Raw genomic sequence first — 18,776 nt, 5'->3', positions numbered from 1 at the left:
GCTTTGAGATGACACGTGATTTGAAATATACAGCTGCTGTCAGCAATATGGGTTGTTATCAGGAATATATTAAGAAGACGGGGGGAGGGCAGTGTGGCACACATCAAAAGGCAACCCACTGACCCTCTGCATTAACTCATACGTCTCCGTTTCAATGACGCTCTCCACTGAATTAATTGGGTTGTTAACACAGGCAATTAGGAGTGCAGCTGAGACCAGAGGAAAAGGGGGATAGAGTCTGATGAGTGGTGATTAGATATATACACATTCATTCACACAGCCAGTAGATCTATGGGGCTCTTATTCATAAACACATTCAGAGATGCCGCATCACTTCAGAGAATGTCTCTAATGATTGTTCCTCCCTTGGCTAGTTTGAAGTTTGTTGTTAGTAGGCTATTCTTGTTCCCTCTCTCTTTTATTCTATTTTCTTATTTTCAGGGCCACTACTTGTTTTTATTAAGGGTCACTCTGTTCACAGGAGACCAGACCACTGTGACTAATTAGTCAAAGCTATTTCAGGAATGTATTTATTTTGTGCTAAATATGCCACAATATCCATGCAGCACAGTATCATTGAATAGCAGAGCTCTATCAATGTACACTTTTAAGAGATGGTGATGTGTCCTATTTCTTCAGTAATTGGGGCCCAGGGGGGCAGTCACAGTTTTGAAACGTGTATGCAATGAGGGAGGAGAATATCCTCAAGGCTGGAACCATTATTCACACTGTCAATTGTTTATTTTATTTGTTTACCTAGGTTTCAGTAAATAACTCATTGGATATTGTGGATGCATAGTCTACCCTAAATGTAGAATGTTTTATTCTAATTTTAATCTGATCATTAATCTGGTTTAGGTAGTTAAAAGGCATTAGGCCTATGCTAACACACATAAAATGAATGGAATACAAATTACACTTATATTTCTGTCGAATTTGGCGTACGTAGGCAACAGTGTTGTTCAAAATGAAAATGCATATGTCCCCGCACTGCGTGTTTGTTCCCGGCCCAGTGCTCCCCTGTCCCAGATCAAAGCGTCCGTCTGTGACTCTTCGCAGGACCCGTCCGCCATACCCATAATTCCCCGCGCTGAGACAAAATGAAGGAATACAGCCTCTGCGGGAGAACAATGTTTGGGCTCTAAAGATTGAAACGGACGACCAAAGGTGAAATATACCCGCCGAAAGAGCTATTGGTGGTCATGCACTGGTAAGATAAAAGGAAATATATATTTTGGGCGAGTTTAAATATGTGAAACTCCGGCAAGAGTGTGGGACAGACAACAAAGCGCAACGCTAGACATAGCATACCGTTGCTGGAGCCGAGCATCAATTGTTCGCTTGAGTTGCATGGGCCATTTGTTATGGGTACGTCGCACATTATGCTCAGTTATGGTGTCTTTCAGTCCTCACCCAATGCCTATTAGAGGTTCAACTTGTTTATATCAACCGTATCAACTGTTTTCATTAGTTAGCCAGGTATTATGTATTTCATAACCGAAAATGAGGCGCTCGAAATATGTTAACGAATGACAACACATCGTGTTGTGTGAAATCGTTTGCGCGTGCATACGTCTTCTCGCAAGTTTGTCAATCAAAATTATTTTGGAATGAATTCCATAATTTAGAATCGATGTAGGACTACGTCAGGCGAGAACGTCAGATCCTCACATGTTTGGTGTAATGTTAAATTCAGTGTATGGTCTAATTTTATTTTACCGAGTATAACTGTTATACTGATGGCCATATTGGCTAATAATTGCATGATCCTGCATCACAAAGGGCCTGGCAGGCTGGTTAGCCAAATGGCTAATTGTTTGGTGGCTAGCCAGACGTTAGCAGTAGCTAGCTATCGGTATTTCTAGCTCCAGTGAATGACACTAGATGAATAAATCACAGCTTGGCGCTGCGAACCGATTTGTCGCGTACTTCATTATTTTTGAACACTGAATACATTTTCATTTTCAACTAACGCTTACTTACATTACATACCATTTTGCTGTAGCATGTTACATATGCATCTGTTAGCTAGCTGTTAGCTTTATTTGGTATCGGCGTGCTAGCAAGTTGCATCCAATGCAATTGCAATAGAGCTAGGCTAGCTAGCTATGCTGGTGGAGACAATGAAGTTCAGATACGATTAAGTTATTCGTGATAAATCTGAAACTATTCATATGAACTGTGTTTTGTGAATGAAAACACACCATTGAAAAGCCATTCAACTGAATACAATAAATTGGCAAGGTAATGGTAGTCTGGACAATGTTACAATTATGAAATTGCTGCTTGAAATATTTGTTTATAGCTATTTCACCCCGAGTTAGGCTATATCAGTGCATCTGATGTTTTCCTCAAGGTGATGCACTGGTTTTTGGATGCTGTTCCTCTCATTCCAAAAACTCCATTTTGATTTGCCTTTTGGAATCCTCTCATTCCTCGTGGCATTGTAAAATAGCACAGCAGCAGAGACATGACTGACCTCAGTCATCTCAAATTTCATGGTATGAAGGTAGCTAGCTAGCTTAGAAAAGTGTTAATTTTGAACAGTATGAGAGTTGTATCTTTTGAGATCAACCTAATCTTCCTGTAGCTATATACAAGTATATTACAGAGCCAACGGTTTGCATTATACCCATGGTATCAGTTTAATTTTGCTTCATGATTTCGGTGGCTAGTACTGGCTACTCTTGCTTGGTTCGTTAACTTTAAAGCCCTTGTTTGATGGGTTTCCTATGATGATGACAACCCATAGTCACAGAATAAAATGCAGAAAATGACTTTCCCACTACCTGTAGAACCTAACTGGGCTCTCACCTCTTTTTTTAGTTAATTAGCCTAGTCCTCAAATAGGATGACAGATTAACACACAGCTTCAGGTTCATTCCACTCTCTCATAGGATGTCAGGGTTGAACATGTTATAGGCTATACCTTTTACCCAGGTTAATTTAGCTGCATCTGAGATTGACTGAAGACTTTCTAAAGTAGCCTTCTACTTCACCATGTTTTTAGGATACCATAATTCACAAAAGTCAGACTCCAGACCGTGGCTGTTTTGTTGTTGACCCACACACCCTCATTATTAATCCGGCTAAGCACTTGGTGGGGAGATCAGAGCCGGGCATGAAACTGATTCCTCAGGGACGGCCCATTGTAACAATGCTGCTCTTCCAGTCACTGTCTGGACTAGAGGTCGGCCGATATGATTTTTCAACGCCGATACCGATTATTGGAGGACCAAAATTAGCCGATACCGATTAATCTGCCGATATGTGTATTAATGACAATTACAATAATTCTGAATGAACACTTTTTTATTTTAACTTAATATAATAAATCAATTTAGTCTCAAATAAATAATGAAACATGTTCAATTTGGTTTAAATAATGCAAAAACATAGTGTTGGAGAAGAAGGTAAAAGTGCAATATTTGCCATGTAAAAAAGCTAATGTTTAAGTTCCTTGCTCAGAACATGAGAAGATATGAAAGCTGGTGGTTCCTTTTAACATGAGTCTTCAATATTCCCAGGTAAGAAGTTTAGGTTGTAGTTATTATAGGAATTATAGGACTATTTCTCTCTACCATTTGTATTTCATATACCTTTGACTGTTGGATGTTCTTATAGGCACTATAGTATTGACAGGCTAATCTCGGGAGTTGATAGGCTTGAAGTCATAAACAGCGCAATGCTTAAAGCGAAGAGCTGCTGGCAAATGCAGGAAAGTGCTGTTTGAATGAATTCTTACGAGCCTGCTGCTGCCTACCACCGCTCAGTCAGACTGCTCTATGAAATATCACATCATAGACTTAATTATAATATAATAACACACAGAAATACGAGCCTTAGGTCATTAATATGGTCAAATCCGGAAACAATCCTTTCGAAAACAAAATGTTTATTCTTTCAGTGAAATACGGAACAGTTCTGTGTATTATCTAACGGGTGGCATCCCTAAGTCTAAATATTGCTTTTACATTGCACAACCTTCAATGTTATGTCATAATTATGTACAATTCTGGCAAATTAATTACGGTCTTTGTTAGGAAGAAATGGTCTTCACACAGTTCGCAACGAGCCAGGCAGCCCAAACTTCTGCATATACCCTGACTCTGCTTGCACAGAACGCAAGAAGAGTGACACAATTTCCCTAGTTAAAAGAAATTCATGTTAGCAGGCAATATTAACTAAATATGCAGGTTTAAAAATATATACTTGTGTATTGATTTTAAGGAAAGCATTGATGTTTATGGTTAGGTACACATTGGTGCAACGACAGTGCTATTTTTGCGAATGCGCTTGTTAAATCATCGCCCGTTTGGCGAAGTAGGCTGTGATTCGATGATAGATTAACAGGCACCGTATCGATTATATGCAACGCAGGAGAAGCTAGATAAACTAGTAATATCATCAACCATGTGTAGTTAACTAGTGATTATGTTAAGATAAGTTTAATGCTAGCTAGCAACTTACCTTGGATCCTTGCTGCACTTGCGTAACAGGTAGTCAGCCTGCCACGCAGTCTCCTCGTGGAGAGCAATGTAATCGGCATCCAAAAATTCCGATTACCGATTATGTAAACTTGAAATCGGCCCTAAATAATCGGCCATTCCGATTAATCGGTCGACCTCTAGCCTGGACAGTTAATTTATTTCCTGTGAGTTGGTGTCTGCAGCACATGTAAACAAAAATAAACCATCATAGATCACTGATGGAAAATCCACCCAGTTAATGTTTCCTTTCCACTCATCCAGGAGTGTTGCGCTCTGGCTTCACATATGCTATCTGGGGAGATACACATTTTTAGAGCAGAAGACGCATTTCTGTTCGCTGTAACATATGGACAATAAAGTTTGATTGCATTTTACTTCAGCTCCTGCTCTTTCTTCCCCAGGATGGTTCCGGTTGGCTCCCTGTAGTTGAATCTGCCCATCACCACCAAGTTCATCATGAGCATCATTCAAGACAAACTAGGTAATGACTTCCTGCGCTCCAATGGGAGCATGGACTCCAACTTCTCCCCTGGCATGATCATGTTCAGTCACCTGCCCCCTGTGACCAGCTTCACCCGGCTGGCCGCCCAGTCTGTTATGCAGGACCTGCCAGGCCCCCACGAGATGATCCTGAAGAAGGAGCGGGACTCTCCAGACTGCAGCATGGGCGGCCTGGGGGGGTATGGAGGGGTGGGGGACTACGTCCATGCCATGGACATCAAGCAGGAGAAGATGACAGAACATGACTACCGTCTGCCGCTGTACCCTGGAGGCCCGGGGAAGAGCACAGAGCTCCTGGAGGTGTCCATGGGCAACCACCAGAACTTGCTGGTGCATGACCTTAGCCAAGGCAACGTAAGGCCTTCTGACACATTGATACTTTTAGGGCTGGTTTCCCATACACACATTAAGCCTAGTCGTTGACTAAAAAGCATTCTCAATAGAGATTCTCCATTGAAAGAGCTTTTTAGTCCAGAACTTAATCTGTGTCTGGGAATCCAGACTGTAATGTTGTTCTTTAGACCAGAGAATTCAAGGCAAGGCACCACACCATAATAGGGATTTAAAAAAAAATCTTAATTCTATCACAATCGACTTTTTTACCAGTTGAATGTAGACACAAATATCTTCTTGATATTACACATTTTCAGACATATATTGCCCCAATTTGCATATTTAAATAAAATATCATTAAATATGCATATGATTGCATATCAAGCAAATCCATATTTCTGGACACTGGATGAAGTCAGCCTCAATATTTTGGTTTCATTTTAAGACACTCCGGGACCAGACTTGTCCAGAGCAGATTGTGGGTAAATACTTTTTTCGTCTTCCTATCTGTAAAATACTAAAGACATAGACATCCGTAAAAAGCATTTTTGGCATATTTTTCCCAACAAGATCTTACCTAGATTAAAAAATTTACAAGATATCAACAATTTCCTCTGGGCAAGTCTGATGACTATCTAATCATAACCATACAGCATTTGGTGAAAGCAGATGCTTCTGAAGCTGAGGAAAAATAGTTTGTGTTGTGGGAAGAGTCTGACTTTCGGTAAATTGCAGTTAAAGAAAAGTACTGTGAAATTAGGCTATCAAACGCTTATATAGACCCAATCACCATCTCTTCAAGGTAAGTTACTATATAGTCCAGTTTGTAACATTCTCTATGAAATGGGCTTTTAAATTGTGTAATTCAATCTAGTGAGCTTTGAAATGAGTGGTTCAAATTAATAAAAATGTTGATGACTAGTATGAGAAAGTAAAGAAAATATACATTTTCATCTAGTTTGATATTTTTATATAGATTTTTGGAAAATACTAATGTTAATGGACTAAAATGTCAACAATCTCAAAATTGATAGGTAAATGCAAAAATGTCATTTCAGCCTATGGTGCCTGGCCTTAACCCACACAAAATCTCCCTCTTTTGTTATGTTAAAAAATAAGTATGATATAAGGAGGAACATGGGTAAACAAAAGCAAATTTTCTCTATTGAAATGTCTAATTCACCACAGAATTACAAATAAAAATGTTTCTCTGGAGGTTTGGTTGATCAGATGTCCACCTGCCTTTCGGGGGGCGGGCTTGTAAAATAGCCAATCTCACCAAAGACTGATGGATAAGGGGAATGGGGGGGGGGGGGGAGCAGCAGAGGGAGGATTTAGTAATGGTGACCTAAATCTAAGACATCAAATGCAAAATATGTCCCTCCCAAAATGATTTGGATTGGGCCTCTGTGTGAATGGAAACTTCTTGGCAAGGACACGGTCGTCTTGTTTGAGCTTGCACTCACACATTGTCTTTACACACACACACACACGCTCTCTCTCTGCCTAACAATAGCCAGGCTCCAGAGTTTACTAGGCAGCACTTGCATGCTCATTGAAAAGCTAGACGTATCATTTCTTGCTCACTAAATATGGTTTAAAGGTTTATCCAAGGACATTTTAGAGAATATATTACATTAACTTTTACATTATTTGTGTATTTTTATTTAACCTTTTATTTAACTGTTATTATATTACTGAGGAGAATGGAAGACAAACATTTTTCTCCCCTCAAAAAGGCGATTCCCTACTAAAGTTATGAGTAGTTTAATTTGGAGTGCAGTCAGAGCACCCCAAATGGTGCTATTAATTTCAGGATAATGGCATGCTTGTGAGCTTACAGCCATTTTGTGCCCACTGGGTCTGCACTCTTTTGGTTGAGGAAATGAGACAGGTTTGTTTTGGCTAGCCTTACCCCTGATCTAATACAATGATTGGTTGATATTTGAGAGTGCTGTCGTCTTTCTCACATGTACCAATCCACACTCAGGCTGTCTGAAATTAAACCCTATTCCCTATATAGTGCAATACTTTTGACCAGGGCCTATAGGCCTCTGGTCAAAAGTAGTGCACTATATATGAAATAGGATGCCGTTTCAGACAGCCATGCTCTTAGTATCCATATGGTGTTGGGAAGTGTAATTTGAAATGGCAGTGTGGGTGGGGGGGATCAATGTCCCAATGAATCCCAGTGTCCCTCCCCTTTCCCAAACCACAGACCCTTTTGTTTGAAGATTGCTCTTCATAGTGAGTGAACAACATGCTGAATATTAATGAGTCTGCATTTAGACTTGAGCCGCTAGTTAATAAGCATAGGCCTTTTCTATGGGCTACTAAGTGTGTCTCTCAAATGACACCCTATTCCCTTTTATATAGGCCATTTGGTACGCATCCTAAATGAAGAGCAGCTCTCCATTTTGAATGACGGCTTAACTGTGTCTGGAGAGATGCACAGAGGGAGCCATAAATATGTGGTTTATTACTCTACCTTCTGGCACCTTTCCCAAGGCAGCCCTCTGCAATGGCTCAAATGAGCTTTCACTAAATGCTGCATGAGTCTGTTTGTTTTTTGTTTTGTGTACACGTGCAATATGTAGGCTATGTGAATGTGTGACTGAACTAGGCCCTTCCCATTCTCTCAAGTGCTCATTTAATTTTCTGTCTTTCTCGCTCTGCACCTCCCTTTTTGTCATCCTCCCAGCTGCCGAGTCGGTTAGGAAAGGAGTCTTCAGGAAAGAGAGGTCAAAGGTCAAATGGTGAGGAGGGCAAGCCCCGGAGGAAACGTGGAGAGCCTAAGGTGTGTGATATGCATCCTAAGTTATCTTGATTTAGATATGATTCATTCACTGAAATTTGGTCTTCATTTTTTAATAGTTGAGGGTCCATTACATTTGAGTATTTTTTTCCCAGAACTTAGTTTCTATCTTCAGTGAAACGATCATACATTGAATGAGTTAAATTGAATTTGGTGGTTGAATTGACCTCCTTTTGTCCAACAGCAATCAATGATGCTGGATGCAGATGGAGGCAGCCTGTGGCCCAACGGGAAGCTCCACATCTGTGAGCACTGCGGCGCATCCTTCAGGAGCTCCTATCACCTGCGCAGACATGTCCTCATCCACACAGGTACCTAGGCCTCTACTGACTGATCAACTATGCTAATTTTTATTTTATTTTTTTTAAATGAAAGTGATCTCTTGAGGAACAAGAGTATTTGTGTTGAATTGAGTAGATAGACAATATGTTTGTTATGGGAGGTCCTCATTCACACAGGTACCTACGCCACTGATCAAAATGTCTGTTCATTTCTAGCATTCTGTGTGGTCTCGGTTAGTTTTTCACTAGATTATAAAAGCTGAAAGCTCTCCAGAAATGTTTGGAATAGATCTTGTGTGTTAGAAAAACTAGGTTGTTCACAAAGTCACTGTAGGAAACTTTGAAATGAAACCAGTGCCGTATTAGTTTTCAATGGAGTAGGCAAACAGGATTTAACTGTGGCTGTGGTGTTGCCTTAGGTGAGAGGCCGTTCAGGTGCAGCCAGTGTAACATGAGTTTCATCCAGAAATACCTACTACAGCGGCACGAGAAGATCCACAGCGGTGAGTGGAATGTCAAATCCCACACACACGTCAAGCACACTAATGACATGTGAGACAAACAATCAATTACCTTTGTGCACCAATAGTTTTGCTCATTGTGTCATCCAACTATGTTTTGTAGATGGTTATTTTTCTTTAGATTTTCTGTGATGTTTCCCCTGACAGGAGAGAAGCCTTTTTGCTGTGACCAGTGTAACATGCGCTTCATTCAGAAATACCACATGGAGAGACACAAGAGGACCCACAGTGGAGAAAAGCCATATAGATGTGAGACCTGCCAACAGGTAGTGACCTCCACATGGAAAATCTACTGAAATAGGATGATGTGTGTTGGGAGGGGGGTGGTTATGATGAATGTCTGCTTTTAACATGTGGAAGCAGCAGCACTTTTGAATGGCCAAGACAAATGTCCCCTCAAGGACAATGCATCTTAATATGCCCACTTCCATTATGGCATGACCTGACAAGTTATATTTCTCGTAATGAAAATGTCTTCGTGTCTATCCCATTCTGCTGTTTACAGTCTGTACCCTACTTGTGGTCTCTCTGCCCTGCAGTTTTTTTCCAGGACAGACCGATTACTCAAGCACAAGCGAACCTGTGGAGAAGCCATAAAGAAGGATCTGGAGCCCGGGATGTTGGACCTGGGCTGTGAGGACATTGGGCAGGGCAGCTACGGAATCACTCAGGGAAACGCTGGGCCCTCGGGCCGGAAGAGGGGCAAGTCCAAAAACTCTGGTGAGGGAGGGGAGCGCAAGAGGAAGAAAGCGGCAGGGCCGGCGGAAGCAGGAGGGCTGGGCGGAGCACACATCCATGGGGCACCGTCGGGAGGCTACAGTCTCCATGACTACAGTGTGGAGAATCACACTGTGTCCTCGTCCACTCCGCCAGGACCCAGTATGCACCACGAGCATCACGGCCAAGCCCCTAAGATGGCCTTCAAGAAGGCTAACCGCAAGGCCCTGGACCAGGCGGGCTTGGGGCAGGCCAAGCAGGGCACTATGGAGCAGGGTGTGGGGATGGTCGCGATGGGCCTCATGCAGGGCTCTGAGGCAAAATCGGGTCCCACCAGCAGTAACTACGACGACGCCATGCAGTTCCTCAAGAAGAGGCGCTACCTTAACGCGGCCAACAGTGCAGCATCAGGGGCCGGGGTGGCAGGGGGCAGCACCAACGATTATGAGGTCAACGTTGGTCATCTGTCGTCCCAGCAGTCGGTTATCCAGGGGGTGGTCTCGGGCGTGATGGACGGCGACTCACCCCTCAGTCTGCTAGACTCCTCCCCAACGGGCGTGGATAAGCACGACAGGTCGGGGATCCCTGACGAGGTGCTGCAGAGCCTGCTGGACCACTACACCCAGAAACCAGACGGCTCGCACCACGACGTGCACTTTGACCTCAGTGACCAGCACGTGGCGCTGCACCCTGTCTCAGCAGACGGCTCTGACCTGAGCCACGATGCAGACTCCCCCAGCCCGTCTGGAGATAAGACGGTCATTATGCACGAGTACTCTCGCTTCCTGCTGCAGGCCCTGGAGCGCACCAGCCACAACACAGGCTTCCCCCTGGGCCCCGGGCCTCCAGCTACAGGGCCCTTCACCAGCTCCCACCAACGCAACCCGCTCTTTTCAGACAAGCACATGTACACTACGTCCCCTCTGGAGTGTGGCTTCGGCCAGCCTGTGGCCTCTCCCACCCTGCCCTCCTCCATGCCAAAGTCCCACTTTGTGATGCTGTCGGGCTCCTCTCCACAGCACGGCTTCCACCTAAACAGCCTGGAGCCTGCCACCCACCAGCAGCTTACCCCTTCTCAGGAGCTCACTGACCAGATGGAGAAGCAACACTCCTCTTCCCCCTCCTCCTATCAGATCAGCCCCTCTGACCTGGGCAGCCAGAAGGACTCGCAGAACCTGGCTTCTCTGGACCCCTCCAAGGGCTCCTACACAATCGAGAACTTTGCCCAGGCCTTTGGATCTCAGTTCAAGTCGGCCAGCCGCAGCGCCTTGTCGTACGGCGCTGACTCTAGCGGGGAGGTGGACCACAGGATAAGGACGCCAGTCTCCGAATTCTCAGGGTATACTAGTTTGTTAGCCGACGTCAATGAGGCAGTAAGTACAGGTTCCAAAACCCCAACAAGCCAAAGCTACAGATGAGGGCCTGGTAGGGGACAGCATTCTGTTGGAGGTTCATGTTTTGTCCAGTATTTTTTTGTTTTTTTGTTGTGCGCCTATTTTATTATTTTTATTAAGTGAAGTTTTAATTATTATTATTACACTGCCGCTATGTTTGTGCCCCACCCCTCTCCCCAGGGCTGGTCTTCAAGGCCTATTCAAATGCAATTTTTTAAGATATATTTTTTAAGTAAATATCTATGTATTTAGTCCGTTTTCTTCATCTTTTTTTGTGTCATCTTTGGTCTGCTCGTTAATCGTTAGAATGAAAAGTACCTTTTTAAAGCAAACAACAGAGTAGCAATGAACTTTTCTCCCATGAGCTTAAGGGTTTTAGCAATCAACTTTACAATTGTAGCTAGCATAATAATGGGAATAACAATGATGGGGGCAGGGAATAGCCTACAACTGAAATTGCAAAAAAAGAAATAATGATATTGTCTGTTACAAGGATAAAAGTATTACTCAGGAAAAAGTGTAAACGGAGGAAATTGTGTAGTGCAGTGAGCACTCATTTTAGAGGTGTATTTGCAACTACAAAGAGGATGCTTTGTTTGGTTATTTCTTGTGTTTTATACCTTGGTTGATGAGTGCAACAAATAATGGAGGCTGCTGTCAGCTCACTTACACTGAGAACACTTTCCACTTAGCTATATAGAGATTATGGTACTTTCTTGTCAATGTGAAACTCGTGTTTTCTTTCAATAAGGGCCATATATATTTATAACAATATATAAATGTATAATAACAGTTATAATCATTCTGGGGAACTGCCAGGTGAGGTAGAGGAAGTGAGAGGGGCCTGGATTTGGGGGTAAATTGTTTTCCTTATTAGTTTTAGGAGAACATAGTGACGATATTCTTTGGCCAATAGAGGTTGCTGTTGGACAGCTGTGGAATTGCCTTCATCTTTCTCCCCTCTTCTTCCTCTTCAATTCTTTACTTTCCTTAAAAGAATCCGATTAGCACTTTGAGCCATTTATTTCATTGAATAAACTAAACTACCCCATAAGATCATGGAAGACATTTGAAACAAACGGAGTTGCTTTCTAAAGATTTGTATTGATCGGGTTGGGGTTACCTCCATATGCAGATGTGGGGTTGAAAGCATATTGAGCAATGGGTTGTGAGGGGGGGGGGGGCTTTGGTTGGGATGACATGGTCTTGTTTGGGAGGGTATGTGAGGGGAGGGGGTGGTTTGGGCCTGGGGAGTTTTTTTATTAGCATTATGTCCTGGATGTTATCACGTGTAGATTCATGGGGAGGGAGGGATTGTTTTATGGAAATGTATTAAGTTAAATTGGGAATAAATGTATAAAGTAATTCACCACTCTGTTTAGCATCTTTGCTTTACTATTTGAAGTTAAGTGTATTAGTGGCTGAATATTTCTTCCCCTGTTACTGAGAGAGCCTGGAAACGTGTAAGGAAATGATCATGTGACTAAATCTAACCCATATACCTATAACAAACCCAAAGCATTAGACATTTCTGGTGTGCTGGCACTACCACAATGGTATTTTATGAGGAATGGGGTGCCTAGTCCTGGAAAATGTTGCCTACAAATAAATTGTGTGCGTCCCAAATGGCACCCTATAAAGTGCACTACTTTTGACCAGGGCCCATAGCAGAATAGGGTGCCATTGTGGACGTACACATTGTCTAAATGAAATGTACATTTCTCTGCCTGTGTCTAATGCATCCTTTGATTATGTGATTTCTTGCAGTCCTTCAATTAATCTAATTTATTTGATGTACTTTTTGTAAATCAAACAATTGCATTTTCTTTCATAGCCACGACTGGCCTTTTGAGCTAGAAATGCTATCACTCCTTTATTTTTATTTTATCGTTTTCTTTCCTGATGCCCCTTTTTTGTCTTACAGAATCATGAAACATGGCTGAATGACTGCAATGTTGCAATATCATAGGGAACAATGACTGACCACTACAACCGTGCTCTGTTTTTATTGGATAGGAGGCTGAGGGGTGAACAATAAAGACATTGACCTTTTATATACCTCGTTATCACTGTAAACACACAAGCAGGGACAAAGGACAAAAGGTTTGTTGTATGGAGCAGAGATGCTGTCTGTTGTATGCGGCTATTTTTAAACCTTGTCCGATAAATGTCATTAACACCTGTTAAGCAGGGTATGTTGTTGCTTTAGGGTTCTGTAAATGCCTAATCATGCCAACCAGTGCAGTCTACAGTTCAACTGTCTCCAAGGTAACATTTGTTACTTCCTATATTGTATGCCTATTGTTTACAAACACTACGTCTAAATCTTGCCCCCGATATAATTCAATTTCTTTTTTTGTCTGCACACCAAATTTGTAGCTGACGTTATCCTCCCTCTTATTTTGTTCCAGATTCTTGTAATGCTTTGCAGGGCTGTACCTGTCCAATGAATTTATAATTGATTAGGGAAAAACAATAAATGCTGTTATTGAGAGATTTTGTTGACTTTGGTGTGACACTTAGACAAGTGGTTTGTTCTAATGGTGTTTTACACTTAATAGGTGAATACACGTTGTCCATGAGGTGTTGACTTAAGGGAATAGTTGTCTTTATCATTAGGGCCTACTGTCCTTAGTCCCAGTCATGGGACAGAAAGAAACCTATGTGGTGTTGGTCAGAGATGCATTTTGTGTGGTAGTGGTGCGCGGGTCAGCTGTTTGTTAACTCAATACCCCAATTTCATGTTAAGTTCAAAAGAATACAAGAAAATTGCTGATGCCATTCAAACCGATGAGGCTTTGGAACTTTAAAGCCAATTCTCAGAATCCATCTTTTTGAAGATAGAACCTTGTATTTTCCAAGCTATCGATTTCTTAGTCAACTGTCTATAATTAGATACATGCAGCTTCTCATTATACACTGAGTGTACAAAACATTAAGGACACTTCCCTAATATTCAGTTGAACCCCCCCACCCCCCTCGTTGCCCTCAGAACAGCCTCAATTCTTTGGGAAGTGGACTCACAATGTGTCGGAAGCTGGCCCATGTCTCCAATGCTTCCCACAGTAGTGTCAAGTTGGCTGGATGTCTTTTGGGTGGTGGACCATTCTTGATACACACAAGAAACTGTTGAGCGTGAACCCAGCAGCGTTGTCGAGAACTGCACAAACCGGTACGCCTGGTACCTTCTACCATACCCCGTTCAAAGGCACTTATCTTTTGTCTCGCCGCCTTTAACCTCTCTCCTCCCCTTCATCTACACTGGTTTGAAGTGGATGTAACAAGTGACATCAATAAGGGATCATAGCTTTCACCTTCAGTGGAAAGGGCTTAATGTTTTAAGTTGCCCATGAAAACTAAATAAACCCTTGCTCACCAGAATTTCAGAAATTGACAGAATGAATGCTTCAACCTAGTCGACATAAGTACATTTCTCAATGTCATCTCTGCTTCTTTCATGAAGCAAATACCTTTAGGCACTGGGGAGAAAATGCTCCCCCCCAAAAATGTGGAATTTCCAAATGACATCAGTTTGACCAGAGAGCTGTGAAAAATGACCCCACATGTTATCTGATATTTCAATTTGGCTTGGATGCATATTTTAAGTGGTTGAAATATTATCAGCTTTTATGATACTGATCAAGATAGGGGTAGAGGTACTAATTGCACATTTGCATTCTCAAGATGCAAGGCACGCAGAGGCCAAATTGAGCTCCGTACCGCATCACTGTACGCCTCCCAAATTTTGTAACAATGCGGAGGTCTTTGTATAGCTCTGCATTCACATGATGTGGGGGGCGGGAGGTCCTGTATAAACACAAACTCCCCTTTAAAGGCGCTGCAGAAGTCAGGGCATTCATACTTCTTGCCCGTCGCAGAGCAGCGCAGAGCTGTTGTGAAGGAAGTTTATATAGGACCTCCTGCCCCCACCTACCGTCAACCGATCATGTCAATGCGTCGCTATACAGAGCTCTCTGCTTTGTTACAAAATTTAAGAGGCGCACAGCAATGCGGTGAGCAATGCGGTGCAGAGCTCAATTTGGCCTCTGCGTGCCTCCATACAGTCTCCGTCTGTATTTTCGGATCGAGCATAAATTGGCTCTTAATGCTCTGACTTCTCTATAGGCTGCATCACAGTAAATACCGTACTGCCACTGCAGATGTCAGATTGACCATGCAGAGCCTTTTTTACGGCCCTAATGCCAGATAGCCTCAAAATAATACAATAAAACCCTAAATGTAGCCTATAGATATAAATCGCACAGTAATTAGGCTATACATTTATGGTTTTATTTGATTTTATTGAACCCGCCCGCCACCCACCCGCCCTTCATCCACACAATATTCCATGACCCTAAACGGGCGGGTTATGAGTCAAAATAACAATCATGTTGGTGTTAGGTTCCCACAAGGATGCCTACTTTCAAAAGCGCTGCACTCTCCCATGGTTATGCACTGGTGAGTTGACGCCTTGTCAGTTCCTCTTCAGATACTGTTTGAGGAATTAAAGTGCTTCCCCAGGTTAGTCAGACAACATTGCCACGTATTCCATTTCTCGGCATTTACATGTGTATGTGTTGATTTAAAAAAAAAAAATGCAACTCCCGTACGGACTCAGGAGAGGCGACGGTTGCGAGCCATGCGTCCTCTGAAACACAACCCAGCCAAGACAAGTCGCACTGCTTCATGACACAATGCCCACTTAACCCGGAAGCCAGCCGCACCAATGTGTCGGAGAAAACATCGTACACCTGGCGACCGTGTCAGCGTGCACTGTGCCTAGCCCGTCACAGGAGTCGCTAGTGTGCGATGGGACAAGGACATCCCTGCTGGCCAAACCCTCCCCTAACCCGGACGATGCTGGGCCAATTGTGCGCCGCCCCATGGGTCTCCCGGTTGCGGCCGGCTGCAACAGAGCCTGGACTCGAACCCAGAACTTCTAGTGGCACAGCAAGCACACCACTGCAATACTCAGAGGCCCATATGTGTTTTCTATGCATTTACATGTAGGAATGTGTTTGATAATTGACCTTTGATTAGCCTACATATTTAGAGTATGTTTCTATGACCTGAGTGAATTACCTACTTCTGCATATTGAATTCTTAATCAAAACCAGTGTTTAGTAGTGATCTAGTCAATTTCATATCTGCATTGATGTTGCCAATGCTATATTGGCCTCTGTATTTGTCTTTCGTTATACTCCAATGAAAGAATATGTAGCCAACTCTGATAAAAGCTTTCTACTTTATATCTCCATGAAAGAGTGCCTTGTTCATTTACCAGTGGCTTGACATTGACTCATGTTACTGTATGTCTGTGTTAGTTGTATCAGGTGTGAGCGTGTTTGGATGAATTGTGTATAATACATCAGACATTATTCGTGGCTTAGTCAGTGGGCTGTGTCATCCCATCATACGCCCACATTGTTGACCAATCTGATACGTGGAAGCAGTCGCATTGCACATTTCCTGTCATAAATGAAACGTACAGGAAGAAACCCATAATGCCAATAGGGGTGCAGCAACAAGGAAAAATACAGTTTACATACCTGTTTGTATTAAAGCTCAAATCCATGGGGTTGATTCCCAGTTTGTGCTGAGCAGAATGTCAAGGTGTTCCTGGCTGATCATCAAGGAGGCCAAGCACTTACTTAACCTTGGCCTCTAAACACTGTTTTGATGAAAGCCTAGAGTGGCCTGCCAGTTTTCTTTCTCTCTTTTAGACTTTATCAGCTTGTTTCTCTCCTCTCATCAAAGCACTGGATAATTCAACAGTGTTTGACCTGGGTTGTGTAGGAGAAAGGCTACATATATAGGGGATACTGAGTAGTAAACAATAATGAGAGAGGAGGTTGAACTCCATTCAAAGTGACCAAGGCCAGAGCTGAACTTGTCCAGTCTGGAGCTGCAGGCTCTTCTTCCTCAACCAGGACTGGGCCTGGTGTTGTTTTGGGGATAGTACAGTACGGGAGATTCAAGGACATTTTGCCCAAATGTAGATTGAGACCTTCGACTCTGGTTGGACGCCATTTTCGTCCTGAAACTGACTAGAGATCTCCCAGATACATGATGGTCAGAACTGCTGAATCTTGGATCTTTTCAATGAGACATTCACCTATAGATGTAGGTGGGTGTGTCTAGCTCTAGTCTGGTCGCCAGATCTCGTTGCGCTTTAGACAACTGAAGAGTTGAGACATTTAAACATTTAGACAACTCAGTATGATACATTTAAAAAACCATTGACCACTCCTTGGGAAAACACAATGACATAGTGGTACATTTTATTGACCCCATTTCTGAGTAATGACTTCCTTGATAATTAGTCATGACTTAAAATCGTTTTACTAACTTTATAGTTGCTTGGCTACACAAATCATTTGAGATTGGGTGATTTTGAGATCTGTGCTTTCATTGTACATTCTGTTCTTCAGCTCAACATAGTCAATTTATTTTAAAACGGGCAAGCGTACTTTTATGTCCAACAATAAAACATTTAAATAAAATATTCATTTTTTTCTTATTTTTGCTCAGAAAACTTGGGGGGCCAAATAAAACCACCCACAGGCTAAATTCGGCCAAATGGCTGCCAGTTGGGGAACCCTGCCATAGGAGAACCCCTTAAAGAACACTTCTTGGTTCCAAGTAGAACCCCTTTGAGATCCATGTAGAACCATTTCCACAGAGGTTCTACATGGAACCCAAAATAGTTCTACCTGGAACAAAAAATGGATTTTCTATGGGGACAGTCGAAGAGCCCATTTGGAACCCTTTTTTCTAAGAGTGTACTCCACACTAAAATAATTCCGGTATCCATACAGTACCATTTGATGAATTTAAAAAGAGACCACTTACAATCATTCATTAGGCCTACACAAGTCTTGTAACCTGAATTGATGCGTACACCGCGTCTCGGCCACTCATCTCTGCCTTGGCAAAATTTCAGTGCTATTGTTGAGTCTATTCACAATTTTTTTATGCAACTGACAAGCAGTAATGATAAATAGTGTAATAGCCTACAGTTTTCTTGGAATCTATGTTTTAATTATTGTGATAGGCTCATGGTTTACCGGTACAGAGTACTCCCACTATTTATTTTGCATGTACTCTGTACCGGACCGTTTCAGCTTACTTTCAGCCCTGGGTATGTATTAATTTGTGGATGTCCATCATCCATTTCATATGATATGTTACAAATTGCAAATTCGTACAATATGTTACAAATTTCCAAACCGTATGATATGTTACGAATTCCAATTTGTGGCTAGGTGGGTAACGTTAGCTAGGCTAAGGGTTAGGGGTTAAGGTTAGGTGAAGGGTTAGCTAACATGCTAAGTAGTTGCAAAGTAGCTAAAAAGTAGTAAGTAGTTACAAAGTTGCTAATTAGCTAAAATGCTAAAGTTGCCCGTGATGAGATTCGAACATGCAACATTTGGGTTATACGCCTACCCAACTATATTCCTAGCATTATACTCCTACCCATCCACCCTCACCAACCGCCATACTTTCATTTTTGCCTTAAAGTGGAAGTGGCAGCGTTTTAGCAACCTGAAATCTTGTAAAAATCTGTTCATATACACCCCCAGGAAGAATATGACACCTTTTTCCACATTTTCTGACAAGCATTTTCACATTTTCATAAATTCATAGAATGTTTGGGAAAGACGTATAGTAAGGTATTTGTGAAAATTGTACAGCACTATAAAGTGGGAAAGTGGCCATGCGTT

At 42.4% G+C, this 18,776-nt stretch overlaps 1 protein-coding gene across 1 annotated transcript; it reads left to right on the top strand.

The window, feature by feature from the left end:
- The first annotated feature begins 1,051 nt into the window (after window positions 1–1,051).
- LOC115171050 (zinc finger protein 281) lies at window positions 1,052–13,546 on the top strand. Its single transcript, XM_029727515.1, has 7 exons — window positions 1,052–1,210; window positions 4,892–5,345; window positions 8,026–8,121; window positions 8,324–8,450; window positions 8,840–8,923; window positions 9,089–9,207; window positions 9,481–13,546. The coding sequence occupies exons 2-7, from the start codon at window positions 4,947–4,949 to the stop codon at window positions 11,074–11,076; spliced, it is 2,421 nt and encodes an 806-aa protein (XP_029583375.1). The 5' UTR covers window positions 1,052–1,210; window positions 4,892–4,946; the 3' UTR covers window positions 11,077–13,546.
- Window positions 13,547–18,776: the final 5,230 nt, after the last annotated feature.

This window comes from Salmo trutta, chromosome 32 (genome assembly GCF_901001165.1).
Source record: "Salmo trutta chromosome 32, fSalTru1.1, whole genome shotgun sequence".
In the NCBI taxonomy this organism is placed as follows: Eukaryota; Metazoa; Chordata; class Actinopteri; order Salmoniformes; family Salmonidae; genus Salmo; species Salmo trutta.
The sequence above is the reverse complement of the archived record's forward strand: the minus strand, read 5'-3'. Positions and strand labels throughout refer to the sequence as shown.

Excerpts from the sequence above, each read along its gene's own strand:
- LOC115171050 (XM_029727515.1), top strand. The coding sequence starts at position 4,947 with ATGAGCATCATTCAAGACAAACTAGGTAATGACTTCCTGCGCTCCAAT. Across the intron at positions 8,451-8,839 it reads ACATGTCCTCATCCACACAG|GTGAGAGGCCGTTCAGGTGC; the intron begins GTACCTAGGCCT and ends GTGTTGCCTTAG. Across the intron at positions 8,924-9,088 it reads GCACGAGAAGATCCACAGCG|GAGAGAAGCCTTTTTGCTGT; the intron begins GTGAGTGGAATG and ends TTCCCCTGACAG.